This window comes from Somniosus microcephalus, chromosome 4, assembly GCF_052327205.1.
Source record: "Somniosus microcephalus isolate GS21.2 chromosome 4, FLI_Smic_1.0, whole genome shotgun sequence".
In the NCBI taxonomy this organism is placed as follows: domain Eukaryota; kingdom Metazoa; phylum Chordata; class Chondrichthyes; order Squaliformes; family Somniosidae; genus Somniosus; species Somniosus microcephalus.
In genome coordinates, this window is record NC_140990.1 from 88047779 (window position 1) to 88062525 (window position 14747).

At 54.0% G+C, this 14747-nt stretch overlaps 1 protein-coding gene across 2 annotated transcripts in view; it reads right to left on the bottom strand.

Annotated features, from left to right (window-relative positions):
* Nucleotides 1–11101: 11101 nt before the first annotated feature.
* Nucleotides 11102–14747, bottom strand: part of LOC147119462 (uncharacterized) — a 106069-nt gene continuing 102423 nt past the window's right edge. Inside the window, exon 4 of one of the 2 annotated variants that reach the window (XM_085985024.1) lies at nt 11102–13196. In XM_085985024.1, coding sequence (XP_085841150.1) covers nt 12905–13196 — 292 coding nt within the window. In that variant the 3' untranslated portion in view covers nt 11102–12904. Of the gene's footprint in view, nt 13439–14747 lie in introns of both variants that reach the window. The other variant, XM_085985022.1, reaches the window with a different exon arrangement.

Here is a 14747-nt window from a genome sequence, read left to right on the forward strand (position 1 = left end):
GAGGGGGGTTGGAGATTAGGGGTGAAAGCGGAGGTGGGGTGAGGGGGTTGGAGGGTTGGGGTGAAAGAGGAGTTGGGATGAGGGGTTGCGAGAGTAGCGGTGAAAGAGGAGTTGGGGTGAGGGGTTTGGAGAGTAGGGGTGGAAGAGGAGTTGGGGTAAGGGGGTTGGAGAGTAGGAGTGAAAGAGGAGTTGGGGTGAGCGGGGTTGGAGAGTCGGAGTGAAAGAGGAGTTGGGGTGAGGGGGTTGGAGTGTAGGTATGAAAGAGGAGTTGGGGTGAGGGGTGTTTGGAGAGTAGTGGTGAAGGAGGAGTTGGGATGAGGGGGGTTGGAGAGTAGGGGTGAAAGAGGAGTTGGGGTGAGGGGGTTTGGAGAGTAGGGGTGAAGGAGGAGTTGGGATGAGGGGGGTTTGGAGAGTAGTGGTGAAGGAGGAGTTGGGATGAGGGGGGTTGGAGAGTAGGGGTGAAAGAGGAGTTGGGGTGAGGGGGTTTGGAGAGTAGGGGTGAAGGAGGAGTTGGGATGAGGGGGGTTTGGAGAGTAGTGGTGAAGGAGGAGTTGGGATGAGGGGGGTTGGAGAGTAGGGTTGAAGGAGGAGTTGGTGTGAAGTGGGTTTGGAGAGTGCGGGTGAAAGAGGAGTTCGGGTGAGGGGGGTTGGAGATTATGGGTAAAAGTGGAAGTGGGGTGAGGGGTTTGGAGAGTTGGGGTGAAAGGGGAGTTGGCGTGACGGGTTTGGAGAGTAGGGGTGAAAGAGGAGTTGGGATGAGGGGGTTGGAGAGTAGGGGTGAAGGAGGAGTTGGTGTGAAGGGGGGTTGGAGAGTGGGGGTGAAGGAGGAGTTGGGATGAGGGGGTTGGAGAGTAGGGGTGAAGGAGGAGTTGGTGTGAAGGGGGGTTGGAGAGTGGGGGTGAAGGAGGAGTTGGGATGAGGGGGGTTGGAGAGTAGGGGTGAAAGAGGAGTTGGGGTGAGGGGGGTTGGAGATTAGGGGTGAAAGCGGAGGTGGGGTGAGGGGGTTGGAGAGTAGGGGTGAAAGAGGTGTTGGGGTAAGGGGGTTGGAGAGTAGGAGTGAAAGAGGAGTTGGGGTGAGGGGGGTTGGAGAGTAGGGGTGAAAGAGGAGTTGGGGTGAGGGGGGTTGGAGAGTAGGGGTGAAAGAGGAGTTGGGGTGAGCGGGGTTGGAGAGTCGGAGTGAAAGAGGAGTTGGGGTGAGGGGGTTGGAGAGTAGGGGTGAAAGAGGAGTTGGGGTGAGGGGGGTTGGAGATTAGGGGTGAAAGCGGAGGTGGGGTGAGGGGGTTGGAGATTAGGGGTGAAAGAGGAGTTGGGGTAAGGGGGTTGGAGAGTAGGAGTGAAAGAGGAGTTGGGGTGAGGGGGGTTGGAGAGTAGGGGTGAAAGAGGAGTTGGGGTGAGGGGGTTGGAGAGTAGGGGTGAAAGAGGAGTTGGGTAAGGGGCGTTGGAGAATCGGGGTGAAAGAGGAGTTGGGATGAGGGGTGTTTGGAGAGTAGTGGTGAAGGAGGAGTTGGGATGAGGGGGGTTGGAGAGTAGGGGTGAAGGAGGAGTTGGGATGAGGGGGGTTGGAGAGTAGGGGTGAAAGAGGAGTTGGGATGAGGGGTGTTTGGAGAGTAGTGGTGAAGGAGGAGTTGGGATGAGGGGGGTTGGAGAGTAGGGGTGAAGGAGGAGTTGGGATGAGGGGGGTTGGAGAGTAGGGGTGAAAGAGGAGTTAGGGTGAGGGGGTTTGGAGAGTAGGGGTGAAGGAGGAGTTGGGATGAGGGGGGTTTGGAGAGTAGTGGTGAAGGAGGAGTTGGGATGAGGGGGGTTGGAGAGTAGGGGTGAAAGAGGAGTTGGGGTGAGGGGGGTTGGCGAGTAGGGGTGAAGGAGGAGTTGGTGTGAAGGGGGGTTGGAGAGTGCGGGTGAAAGAGGAGTTGGGGTGAGGGGCGTTGGAGATTAGGGGTGAAAGTGGAGGTGGGGTGAGGGGTTTGGAGAGTTGGGGTGAAAGGGGAGTTGGGGTGAGGGGTTGGAGAGTGCGGGTGAAAGAGGAGTTGAGGTGAGGGCGGTTGGAGATTAGGGGTGAAAGCGGAGGTGGGGTGAGGGGGGTTTGAGAGTTGGAGTGAAAGAAGAGTTGCAGAGAGCAGGGTTCGAGAGTAAGTGTGCATGAGGAGTTGTGGTGAGGGGGTTGGAGATTAGGGATGAAAGATGAATTGGGGTGAGGGGTTTGGAGAGTAGGAGGGAAAGAGAAGTTGGGGTGAAAGAGGAGTTGGGGTGAGGAAGGGTTCGAGAGTAGTGGTGAAGGAGGACTTGTGGTGAGGGGGGTTGGAGAGTAGGGGTGCAAGAGGAATAGGCGTGAAAGGGGATTTGGGCTGAGGGGTTTGGAGAGAATGGATGAAAGAGGAGTTGGGGTGAGGGGGTTTTGAGAGTAGGGGTGAAAGAGGAGATGGGTTGGGGGGTAGGGTGAAAGAGTAGTTGGAGTGAGGGGGTTGGAGAGCAGGGGTGAAAGAGGAGTTGGGATGAGGGTTGTTGGAGTGTAGGGGTGAAAGAGGAGTTGGGGTATGGTGGGTTGGAGAGTAGGAGTGAAAGAGGAGTTGGGGTGAGGGGTTGGAGAGTAGGGGTGAAAGAGGAGTTGGGGTGAGGGGTTGGAGAGTAGGGGTGAAAGAGGAGTTGGGGTGAGGGGTTGGTGAGTAGGGTTGAAAAAGGAGTTGGTGTGAGGGGGAATGGTGAGTAGGGTTGAAGGAGGAGTTGGGGTGAGGGGGGTTTGGAGAGTAGGGGTGAAGGAGGAGTTGGGGTGAAGTGGGGTTGGAGAGTGGGTGTGAAAGAGGAGTTGGAGAGTGGTGTTGAAAGAGGAGTTGGGGTGAGGGGGGATTGGAGAGTAGTGGTGAAAAAGGAGTTGGGGTGAGGGGGTTGGAGAGGAGGGGTTAAAGAGGAGTTGGGGTGAGGGGGTTTGGAGAGTAGGGGTGAAAGAGGAGTTGGGGTGAGGGGTGTTTGGAGAGTAGGGGTGAAAGAGGAGTTCGGATGAGGGGGGTTGGAGAGTAGGGGTGAAAGAGGGGTTCGGATGAGGGGGGTTGGAGAGTTGGGGTGAAAGTGGAGTTGGGGTGAGGGGGTTGGAGAGTAGGGGTGAAAGAGGGGTTCGGATGAGGGGGGTTGGAGAGTTGGGGTGAAAGTGGAGTTGGGGTGAGGGGGTTTGGAGAGTAGGGGTGAAAGAGGAGTTGGGGTGAGGGGATTTCTAGAGTGGGGGTGAAAGAGGAGTTGGGGTGAGGGGGTGTTGGAGAGTAGGATTGAAGGAGGAGTTGGGGTGAGGGGTTTGGAGAGTAGGGGTAAAAGAGGAGTTTGGGTGAGGGGGTTGGAAAGTTGGGGTGAAAGAGGAGTTGTGGTGAGGGGGTTGGAGATTAGGGGTGAAAGATGAATTGGGGTGAGGGGGGTTGGAGAGTAGGGGTGCAAAAGGAGTTGGGGTGAGGGGGGTTTGGAGAGTAGGGGTGAAGGAGGAGTTGGGGTGAGGGGTTTGGAGAGTTGGGGTAAAAGAGGAGTTGGGGTGAGGGGGGTTGGAGAGTAGGAGTGAAAGAGGAGTTGCGGAGAGGGGGCTTGGAGAGTAAGGGTGAAGGAGGAGTTGGGGTGAGGGGGGTTGGAGAGTAGTGGTGCATGAGGAGTTGTGGTGAGGGGGTTGGAGAGTAGGGGTGAAAGAGAAGTTGGGGTGAAAGAGGAGGTGGGGTGAGGAAGAGTTGGAGAGTAGGGGTGAAAGAGGATTTGGGGTGAGGGGGTTTGGAGAGTAGGGGTGAAAGAGGAGTTGGGGTGAGGGGGTTGGAGAGTGGGCGTGAAAGAGGAGATGGGGTGAGGGGGGTTGGAGAGTAGGGGTGAAATAGGAGTTAGGGTGAGGGGGTGGGAGAGTAGGGGTGAAAGTGGAGATGGGATGAGGAGGGTTCGAGAGTAGGGATGAAATTGGAGTTGGGGTGAGGGGGGTTGGTGCGTAGGTGTGAAAGTGGAGTTGGGGTGAGGGGGGTTTGAGAAGTAGGGGTGAAAGAGGAGTTGGGGTGAGGGGGGTTGGAGAGTAGGGTTGAAAGAGGAGTTGGGGTGAGGGGGGTTTGAGAAGTAGGGGTGAAAGAGGAGATGGAGTGAGCGGGGTTGGAGAGCAGGGGTGAAAGCGGAGTTGGGGTGAGGGGATGGAGAGTAGGGGTGAAAGAGGAGTTGGGGTGAGGGGGTTTGGAGAGTAGGGGTGAAAGAGGATTTGGGATGAGGGGGGTTTCGAGAGTAGTGGTGAAGGAGGAGTTGGGATGAGGGGGGTTGGAGAGTAGGGGTGAAGGAGGAGTTGGGATGAGGGGGGTTGGAGAGTAGGGGTGAAAGAGGAGTTGGGGTGAGGGGGGTTGGAGAGTAGGGGTGAAGGAGGAGTTGGGATGAGGGGGTTGGAGAGTAGGGGTGAAGGAGGAGTTGGTGTGAAGGGGGGTTGGAGAGTGGGGGTGAAGGAGGAGTTGGGATGAGGGGGGTTGGAGAGTAGGGGTGAAAGAGGAGTTGGGGTGAGGGGGGTTGGAGATTAGGGGTGAAAGCGGAGGTGGGGTGAGGGGGTTGGAGGGTTGGGGTGAAAGAGGAGTTGGGATGAGGGGTTGCGAGAGTAGCGGTGAAAGAGGAGTTGGGGTGAGGGGTTTGGAGAGTAGGGGTGGAAGAGGAGTTGGGGTAAGGGGGTTGGAGAGTAGGAGTGAAAGAGGAGTTGGGGTGAGCGGGGTTGGAGAGTCGGAGTGAAAGAGGAGTTGGGGTGAGGGGGTTGGAGTGTAGGTATGAAAGAGGAGTTGGGGTGAGGGGTGTTTGGAGAGTAGTGGTGAAGGAGGAGTTGGGATGAGGGGGGTTGGAGAGTAGGGGTGAAAGAGGAGTTGGGGTGAGGGGGTTTGGAGAGTAGGGGTGAAGGAGGAGTTGGGATGAGGGGGGTTTGGAGAGTAGTGGTGAAGGAGGAGTTGGGATGAGGGGGGTTGGAGAGTAGGGGTGAAAGAGGAGTTGGGGTGAGGGGGTTTGGAGAGTAGGGGTGAAGGAGGAGTTGGGATGAGGGGGGTTTGGAGAGTAGTGGTGAAGGAGGAGTTGGGATGAGGGGGGTTGGAGAGTAGGGTTGAAGGAGGAGTTGGTGTGAAGTGGGTTTGGAGAGTGCGGGTGAAAGAGGAGTTCGGGTGAGGGGGGTTGGAGATTATGGGTAAAAGTGGAAGTGGGGTGAGGGGTTTGGAGAGTTGGGGTGAAAGGGGAGTTGGCGTGACGGGTTTGGAGAGTAGGGGTGAAAGAGGAGTTGGGATGAGGGGGTTGGAGAGTAGGGGTGAAGGAGGAGTTGGTGTGAAGGGGGGTTGGAGAGTGGGGGTGAAGGAGGAGTTGGGATGAGGGGGTTGGAGAGTAGGGGTGAAGGAGGAGTTGGTGTGAAGGGGGTTGGAGAGTGGGGGTGAAGGAGGAGTTGGGATGAGGGGGGTTGGAGAGTAGGGGTGAAAGAGGAGTTGGGGTGAGGGGGGTTGGAGATTAGGGGTGAAAGCGGAGGTGGGGTGAGGGGGTTGGAGAGTAGGGGTGAAAGAGGTGTTGGGGTAAGGGGGTTGGAGAGTAGGAGTGAAAGAGGAGTTGGGGTGAGGGGGGTTGGAGAGTAGGGGTGAAAGAGGAGTTGGGGTGAGGGGGGTTGGAGAGTAGGGGTGAAAGAGGAGTTGGGGTGAGCGGGGTTGGAGAGTCGGAGTGAAAGAGGAGTTGGGGTGAGGGGGTTGGAGAGTAGGGGTGAAAGAGGAGTTGGGGTGAGGGGGGTTGGAGATTAGGGGTGAAAGCGGAGGTGGGGTGAGGGGGTTGGAGATTAGGGGTGAAAGAGGAGTTGGGGTAAGGGGGTTGGAGAGTAGGAGTGAAAGAGGAGTTGGGGTGAGGGGGGTTGGAGAGTAGGGGTGAAAGAGGAGTTGGGGTGAGGGGGTTGGAGAGTAGGGGTGAAAGAGGAGTTGGGTAAGGGGCGTTGGAGAATCGGGGTGAAAGAGGAGTTGGGATGAGGGGTGTTTGGAGAGTAGTGGTGAAGGAGGAGTTGGGATGAGGGGGGTTGGAGAGTAGGGGTGAAGGAGGAGTTGGGATGAGGGGGGTTGGAGAGTAGGGGTGAAAGAGGAGTTGGGATGAGGGGTGTTTGGAGAGTAGTGGTGAAGGAGGAGTTGGGATGAGGGGGGTTGGAGAGTAGGGGTGAAGGAGGAGTTGGGATGAGGGGGGTTGGAGAGTAGGGGTGAAAGAGGAGTTAGGGTGAGGGGGTTTGGAGAGTAGGGGTGAAGGAGGAGTTGGGATGAGGGGGGTTTGGAGAGTAGTGGTGAAGGAGGAGTTGGGATGAGGGGGGTTGGAGAGTAGGGGTGAAAGAGGAGTTGGGGTGAGGGGGGTTGGCGAGTAGGGGTGAAGGAGGAGTTGGTGTGAAGGGGGGTTGGAGAGTGCGGGTGAAAGAGGAGTTGGGGTGAGGGGCGTTGGAGATTAGGGGTGAAAGTGGAGGTGGGGTGAGGGGTTTGGAGAGTTGGGGTGAAAGGGGAGTTGGGGTGAGGGGTTGGAGAGTGCGGGTGAAAGAGGAGTTGAGGTGAGGGCGGTTGGAGATTAGGGGTGAAAGCGGAGGTGGGGTGAGGGGGGTTTGAGAGTTGGAGTGAAAGAAGAGTTGCAGAGAGCAGGGTTCGAGAGTAAGTGTGCATGAGGAGTTGTGGTGAGGGGGTTGGAGATTAGGGATGAAAGATGAATTGGGGTGAGGGGTTTGGAGAGTAGGAGGGAAAGAGAAGTTGGGGTGAAAGAGGAGTTGGGGTGAGGAAGGGTTCGAGAGTAGTGGTGAAGGAGGACTTGTGGTGAGGGGGGTTGGAGAGTAGGGGTGCAAGAGGAATAGGCGTGAAAGGGGATTTGGGCTGAGGGGTTTGGAGAGAATGGATGAAAGAGGAGTTGGGGTGAGGGGGTTTTGAGAGTAGGGGTGAAAGAGGAGATGGGTTGGGGGGTAGGGTGAAAGAGTAGTTGGAGTGAGGGGGTTGGAGAGCAGGGGTGAAAGAGGAGTTGGGATGAGGGTTGTTGGAGTGTAGGGGTGAAAGAGGAGTTGGGGTATGGTGGGTTGGAGAGTAGGAGTGAAAGAGGAGTTGGGGTGAGGGGTTGGAGAGTAGGGGTGAAAGAGGAGTTGGGGTGAGGGGTTGGAGAGTAGGGGTGAAAGAGGAGTTGGGGTGAGGGGTTGGTGAGTAGGGTTGAAAAAGGAGTTGGTGTGAGGGGGAATGGTGAGTAGGGTTGAAGGAGGAGTTGGGGTGAGGGGGGTTTGGAGAGTAGGGGTGAAGGAGGAGTTGGGGTGAAGTGGGGTTGGAGAGTGGGTGTGAAAGAGGAGTTGGAGAGTGGTGTTGAAAGAGGAGTTGGGGTGAGGGGGGATTGGAGAGTAGTGGTGAAAAAGGAGTTGGGGTGAGGGGGTTGGAGAGGAGGGGTTAAAGAGGAGTTGGGGTGAGGGGGTTTGGAGAGTAGGGGTGAAAGAGGAGTTGGGGTGAGGGGTGTTTGGAGAGTAGGGGTGAAAGAGGAGTTCGGATGAGGGGGGTTGGAGAGTAGGGGTGAAAGAGGGGTTCGGATGAGGGGGGTTGGAGAGTTGGGGTGAAAGTGGAGTTGGGGTGAGGGGGTTGGAGAGTAGGGGTGAAAGAGGGGTTCGGATGAGGGGGGTTGGAGAGTTGGGGTGAAAGTGGAGTTGGGGTGAGGGGGTTTGGAGAGTAGGGGTGAAAGAGGAGTTGGGGTGAGGGGATTTCTAGAGTGGGGGTGAAAGAGGAGTTGGGGTGAGGGGGTGTTGGAGAGTAGGATTGAAGGAGGAGTTGGGGTGAGGGGTTTGGAGAGTAGGGGTAAAAGAGGAGTTTGGGTGAGGGGGTTGGAAAGTTGGGGTGAAAGAGGAGTTGTGGTGAGGGGGTTGGAGATTAGGGGTGAAAGATGAATTGGGGTGAGGGGGGTTGGAGAGTAGGGGTGCAAAAGGAGTTGGGGTGAGGGGGGTTTGGAGAGTAGGGGTGAAGGAGGAGTTGGGGTGAGGGGTTTGGAGAGTTGGGGTAAAAGAGGAGTTGGGGTGAGGGGGGTTGGAGAGTAGGAGTGAAAGAGGAGTTGTGGAGAGGGGGCTTGGAGAGTAAGGGTGAAGGAGGAGTTGGGGTGAGGGGGGTTGGAGAGTAGTGGTGCATGAGGAGTTGTGGTGAGGGGGTTGGAGAGTAGGGGTGAAAGAGAAGTTGGGGTGAAAGAGGAGGTGGGGTGAGGAAGAGTTGGAGAGTAGGGGTGAAAGAGGATTTGGGGTGAGGGGGTTGGAGAGTAGGGGTGAAAGATGAGTTGGGGTGAAGGGTTGGAGAGTCGGGGTGAATGAGGAGTTGGGGTGACGGGGTTTGGAGAGTAGGGGTGAAAGAGGAGTTGGGGTGAGCGGGGTTGTAGAGTAGGGGTGAAAGAGGAGTTCGGGTGAGCGGGTGAACATCAGAATGCTGTTCATAGACTACAGCTCAGCATTCAACACTATCATCCCCAACAAGTTGGCCACCAAACTCCACACTCTTGGCCTGAACACTTCCCTCTGCAACTGGACCCTGGACTTCCTCACAAACAGACCGCAGTCTGTCAAATTAGGTAACCACACCTCCCCCCCCCCGACCCTGAACACGGGGGCCCCATAAGGATGTGTGCTGAGCCCCCTCCTCTACTCCCTCTTCACCCACGACTGTGTGGCTGTTCATGGTTCCAACACCATCATCAAGTTTGCGGATGATACCACGGTAGTAGGCCAGATCACCAACAACGATGAGTCAGCCTACAGGGAGGAGGTCCAGCATCTCGTGAAGTGGTGCGCCGATAACAACCTGGCCCTTAACATCAAGAAAACCAAATAAATCATTGTGGACTTCAGGAAGTCTAAAGGCAGAAGTCACACCCCCATCCACATCCATGGGGCTGTGGTGGAAAGGGTGGACAGCTTTAAGTTCCTCGGAGTCCACATCACGGAAGACCTCTCCTGGTCCCTCAATACCTCCTCTCTGGTGAAGAAGGCCCAGCAGCGCCTATATTTCCTAAGGAGGCTGAAGGGATGTAACCTGTCACCCCTGATCCTCTCTAACTTTTACCGCTGCACAATAGAGAGCATCCTGATGAACTGTATCACAGTGTGGTATGGCAGCTGTAGCTATTATGTCCGGAAAGCCCTGCAGCGGGTAGTCAAAACTGCCCAACGCATTACCGGCACCCGGCTACCGACCATAGAGCACATATACCAGAAACGCTGTTTACGGAGGTCACGGACCATCATCAAAGACCCTACCCACCCCAGCCACAGTCTGTTCGCCCTCCTGCCATCTGGGAGACGCTACAGATGCATTCGCACCCGAACGACCAGATTTAGGAACAGCTTCTTTCCCAGGGCTGTCATCCTACTGAACTCCACAAATAAACTCTAAAGCCTGCACATCTGCCAATGCACTTTATTATGGTTATGTTTATGTTAATGTATTACAAGCCAAATGAATGTTGAATGTTTAAATGTCTTAATCTAAATGTACACTCTCGGGAGCCGCAAGCCTACATTTCGTTGTACTGCACTTGTGCACTAACAATGACAATAAAAGTTGATTATTATTATTATTAGAGTAGGGGTGAAAGAGGAGTTGGGGTTGTAGGGGGTTTTTGCACAGGCGTGTTCGGGTCAGTCAGCTTTGACTCTGACTACCTTCTTTGAGCAGTTCGAATCGCTCGCCCCCTGGGTTCTGGACACCGGACTTAGATACAGGCAGCGATACAGAGAATACTTGAGTAGACAGGTGGTTGGAAGCAAACAAAACCAAGATTTTATTGAAGAGGAAAACTCGATACAATCTTATGGAAAATTACTAGTGTACACTTCTATAGGCAAAAATTACAAGAGAGTCATAATAATACTATACTTATACAGGAAATGGGGAACACACGGCACATCGAGGGAAAATGACTACCTTAGCAATCCCCTTATTCTTATCCCACCCTCTATACCTAATTAGGTTAAGCTATGAGAGGTCAGAATTCATGCTCACCAATCAAAAGGGTTTGTTAGTCTCAAAACAGCGGTTGGGTTCGGGGTTCACTCTTGGTGCCCTCTGGAGCCTGCCGTCGTCACGTGGGCTCCGGGTGCTGCAAGGGCGTTGTCGAGGTTCGAGTACCCCAAAGTTACAGTCTCTGCTTGGGTACTTTACCTTGCAGGGATGGTTCTTCGCCAACAGCTTGAGTTTGCATGAAGATAGTCGCAGGTTGGCTGAGGCTGAAGGCCCGATGATTCGAAGCCTAGCCTCAGTTGGCCTTCCCCGGGTGGTCTTCCCTCCTCCTCCCCTCGTCGCGTCCCACTTCACCTGGCCTGAATTGCCCGTGTTCGCCTGACCCGGTGTCGGGGCGAGTCCAGATAGAGTGGGAGAGGGCACGGACAAAGGCCAGGGGGTAAGCGCGAGACGGGGGAAGAGCGGCAGCCACGAGGGCAAGGGGCCGAAGAGCCGGGGAGCGACAGTACTGACAGCAGCAGAGCGGGAGGAGAGCAGAGCAGCAGTTCCTTCTTCTTCTTCTGATTGCTACCTAGGGCCTTCAGTTATACCTTCGTCGAAAAACCCTTATCTGCGCGCCAAATCAGGTTAGTTCTTTGTTTTAATTTTGGCGGGCTAGTTAAAATAATGGTAGCAATTTATACTGACGTTTTTTTGGATGGCCGGTAATTGCAGCTACCGGCCCGATAATTGACTCGTATTGTCCTGAAAGCCCTTGATGGGCTGGTCCAGCCTCGATGGATGTGTTTAATCTGTTTCCGATTATGTATGCAGACTGTTTGATGGCTTTAACTGTAGGCCTCATTAAATTTAGACCTGCCTCCAATTCGGCCTAATACACAATTCACAGTTTTGTCTGGGTCCCAAAACACAAAGTTCTTTTCACAGGAAAACCTGCAGCCTTAGTTTCGATTCCCCCAAACTGTCTGTGCTGCAGAATCCATTTTGGAGACCCATAGGCTTTCTGCCACGAGGCATGGACGCCATCTTGGGTACCCTTTTTAATTCAAAAATGTCCATGCAGGGTCCCTTTCATCGATACTAACCTTCGGGGAGATGCACAAATTTTGCAAATCTTACATTGTGAAGCGGGTTGGAGAGTTGGGGTGAAAGAGGAGTTGGGGTGAGGGGTTGGAGAGTAGGGGTGAAAGAGGAGTTGGGGTGAGGGGGTTGGAGAGTAGGGGTGAAAGAGGAGTTGGGGTGAGGGGGTTGGAGAGTTGGGGTGAAAGAGGAGTTGGGGTGAGGGGGTTGGAGAGTAGGGGTGAAAGAGGAGTTGGGGTGAGGGGGTTGGAGAGTAGGGGTGAAAGAGGAGTTGGGGTGAGGGGGTTGGAGAGTAGGGGTGAAAGAGGAGTTGGGGTGAGGGGGTTGGAGAGTTGGGGTGAAAGAGGAGTTGGGGTGAGGGGGTTGGAGAGTAGGGGTGAAAGAGGAGTTGGGGTGAGGGGGTTGGAGAGTTGGGGTGAAAGAGGAGTTGGGGTGAGGGGGTTGGAGAGTAGGGGTGAAATACGAGTTGGGGTGAGGGGGTTGGAGAGTAGGGGTGAAAGAGGAGTTGGGGTGAGGGGGTTGGAGAGTTGGGGTGAAAGAGGAGTTGGGGTGAGGGGGGTTGGAGAGTAGGGGTGAAAGAGGAGTTGGGGTGAGGGGGTTGGAGAGTAGGGGTGAAAGAGGAGTTGGGGTGAGGGGGTTGGAGAGTAGGGGTGAAAGAGGAGTTGGGGTGAGGGGGTTTGGAGAGTAGGGATGAAAGAGGAGTTTGGGGTGAGGGGTGTTGGAGAGTAGGGGTGAAAGATGAGTTGGGGTGAGGGGGTTTGGAGAGTAGGGATGAAAGCGGAGTTGCGGTGAGGGGGGTTTGGAGAGTAGGGGTGAAAGAGGAGTTGGGGTGAGGGGGTTGGAGAGTAGGAGTGAAAGAGGAGTTGGGGTGAGGGGGTTGGAGTGTACAAGTGAAAGAGGAGATGGGGTGAGGGGGATTGGAGAGTAGGGGTGAAAGAGAAGTTGGGGTGAGGGGGTTGGAGAGTAGGGGTGAAAGAGGAGTTGGGGTGAAGGATTTGGAGAGTAGGGGTGAAAGAGGAGTTGGGGTGAAGGATTTGGAGAGTAGGGGTGAAAGAGGAGATGTGGTGAGGGATTTGGAGAATAGGGGTGAAAGAGGAGTTGGGGTGAGGGGGTTGGAGAGTAGGGGTGAAAGAGGAGTTGGGGTGAGGGCTGCGGCTACACTGGCGGGAGTTATACTAAACTTGTTTACTGCATTCGTGATCTGGCTCTGCTCAAACCTGAGATATCTGTGCATTGTGCTGACTGTCACCACAAGGCTGTGTCACTATCACACAGACACCATTCCCATGTTTCACATCTCCATACACAAACTATCTCTTTACACATCCCCTTCCATCCTTGATCAACATCAGGATAATAGATTATCTGCTCAATACGTCACGCTGTTTGTGGGATCCTGCTGTGCGCAGATTGGCAGCCACATTTCCTACATTCCAACAGTGACTACACTCCAAAAGTATTTCATTGTCTGTAAAGTGTTTGGGACGTCCTGAGGCTGTGAAAGGCGGGATAGAAATTCAAGTCTTTTTGATTTCATAACAGCAAATGTTACACTGGGACAAATGTTCAGCCATTTTCTATTACACGCACTCTGGAATGTCTGGAGAGCTGGGAATTGAGAATAACAGAAGGTATGAGAACTGAAATTATCTAGACTTAGAGAAAAAGGAAAAGGCCCCGAAATGGAGCAGTCGTTATCAGGACATCAATTAGTCTCCTCTTATCTCAGAGATATCAAATACTCGATTCACTGAGTGTTTGACATTTATCCCGAATATTAAACTCCAGCCCAGTGAAAGGAGTTACTAGCATCAGCAGAAACAAACTCCAACTGTCAGAATGAACATGGTTCAGTCCGGGATCTGATTAACAGCAGCAAAAACAGCAGTATCCAACCTCTGCAGTCACTTGTGAACTCGCTGGTGTGTCAGCAGGTTGGATGACCGAGTGAATCCCTTCCCACACACGGAACAGGTGAATGGCCTCTCCCCGGTGTGAACTCGCTGGTGTGTCAGCAGGATGGATGACCGAGTGAATCCCTTCCCACACTCAGAGCAGGTGAATGGCCTCTCCCCGGTGTGAACTCGCTGGTGTCTCAGCAGGTCGGATGACTGAGTGAATCCCTTCCCACACACAGAGCAGGTGAACGGCCTCTCCCCAGTGTGAGTGTGCTGGTGTCTCAGCAGATGCTGTTTGCTTTTAAAGCTCTTCTCACAGTCAGAACATTTGTACAGTCTCTTATCAGTGTGAACAAGCTGGTGTGTCAGCAGGCTGGATGACTGAGTGAATCCGTTCCCACACTCAGAGCAGATGAACGGCCTCTCTCCAGTGTGAACTCGCTGGTGTGTCAGCAGGTGGGATGACTGAGGGAATCCCTTCCCACACATGGTGCAGGTGAACGGCCTCTCCCCAGTGTGACTGCGTCGATGAATTTCCAGCTCAGATGGGTAACTGAATCCCTTCCCACAGTCCCCACATTTCCCTGGTTTCTCCGTGGTGCGGGTGTCCTCGTGTCTTCAGGTTGGACCATCAGTTCATGCCTCATCATACATTGAACTCATGTACAGTTTCTCCCCACTGTGAATGATGGAATGTTTTTTCAGGCTGTGTAACTGGTTAAAGCTCTTTCCAGTCAGTGCACTGGAACACTCTCACTCCGGTGTGTGTGTCTCGGTGCTTTTCCAGTCACACTGATGTTTGAAATCTTTTCCCACAGACAGAACAGGCAAACATTTCTCCTTCTACATTCAAAGCCTGATGATATTCAGATCTTGATGTGATGTTTGCTTTGAGTTTCCCATCTATAAATCCTCCTGATCTAATACCCTGTAAAAGGAGTTTACAAAACTCATCACTGTAAATACAGGACAGAAATTCAGAACAGACAATTTTAGTTTCTGCGCAACATTCTTTCCTCTCTTGATCCTCAAAGCTCTAAGTCCCTGTCCCACACATTGTCCCTCCTCCCGGTACAGAAATCCATACCCATTGCACATCTTAAAGCAGTTTTTCCTCCACTCCCAGTTTTCTCCACAATTCTGGCTGGGTTCAGTTTTACAATCACTGGTTCCCCTCCCTCTCCTCCCCTGAAGATGTTGACTCTGGCTGGGTTCAGTTCTACACTCACTGGTTCCCCTCCCTCTCCTCCCCTGAAGGTTTTGACTCTGGCTGGGTTCAGTTCTACACTCACTGGCTCCCCTCCCTCTCCTCCCCTGAAGGTGCTGACTCTGGCTGGGTTCAGTTCTACACTCACTGGTTCCCCACTTTTCATGCAGTGCCTTTGTTAACCACACACACAGCAGAAGCAGATTAATCTGATGGGAGATCACTGGCACACGAGCAGCCAGTGGTATGGAGACACCTGAGAGTCCGGCCACTTTACAACCAGTATTTACAGGAGTTGGCACACGGAAAAGAGTCTTACTAAAATCAGTGATCTATTTCTTAACCATTTCTGCTACATTTACAGATGCTTCCAGAACAGGCACCATTTCACTTTTATTTACAGACGCTCCCTGATCAGTCTCCATTTCTCCATTTATGGACGCTCCCTGACCATTCCCAATTTCTCCTTCAATTACAGACGCTCCCTGAGCATTATCAATTTGTTCTCTATTTACAGACGCCACCTGACCACTCACCCTTTCTCCATCACTTACAGATGATCCCTGACCAGATACCATTTCTCGTCCATTCACAGACGCTCCCTGACCAGTCGCCATTTCTCCTCCATTTACAGACACTCCC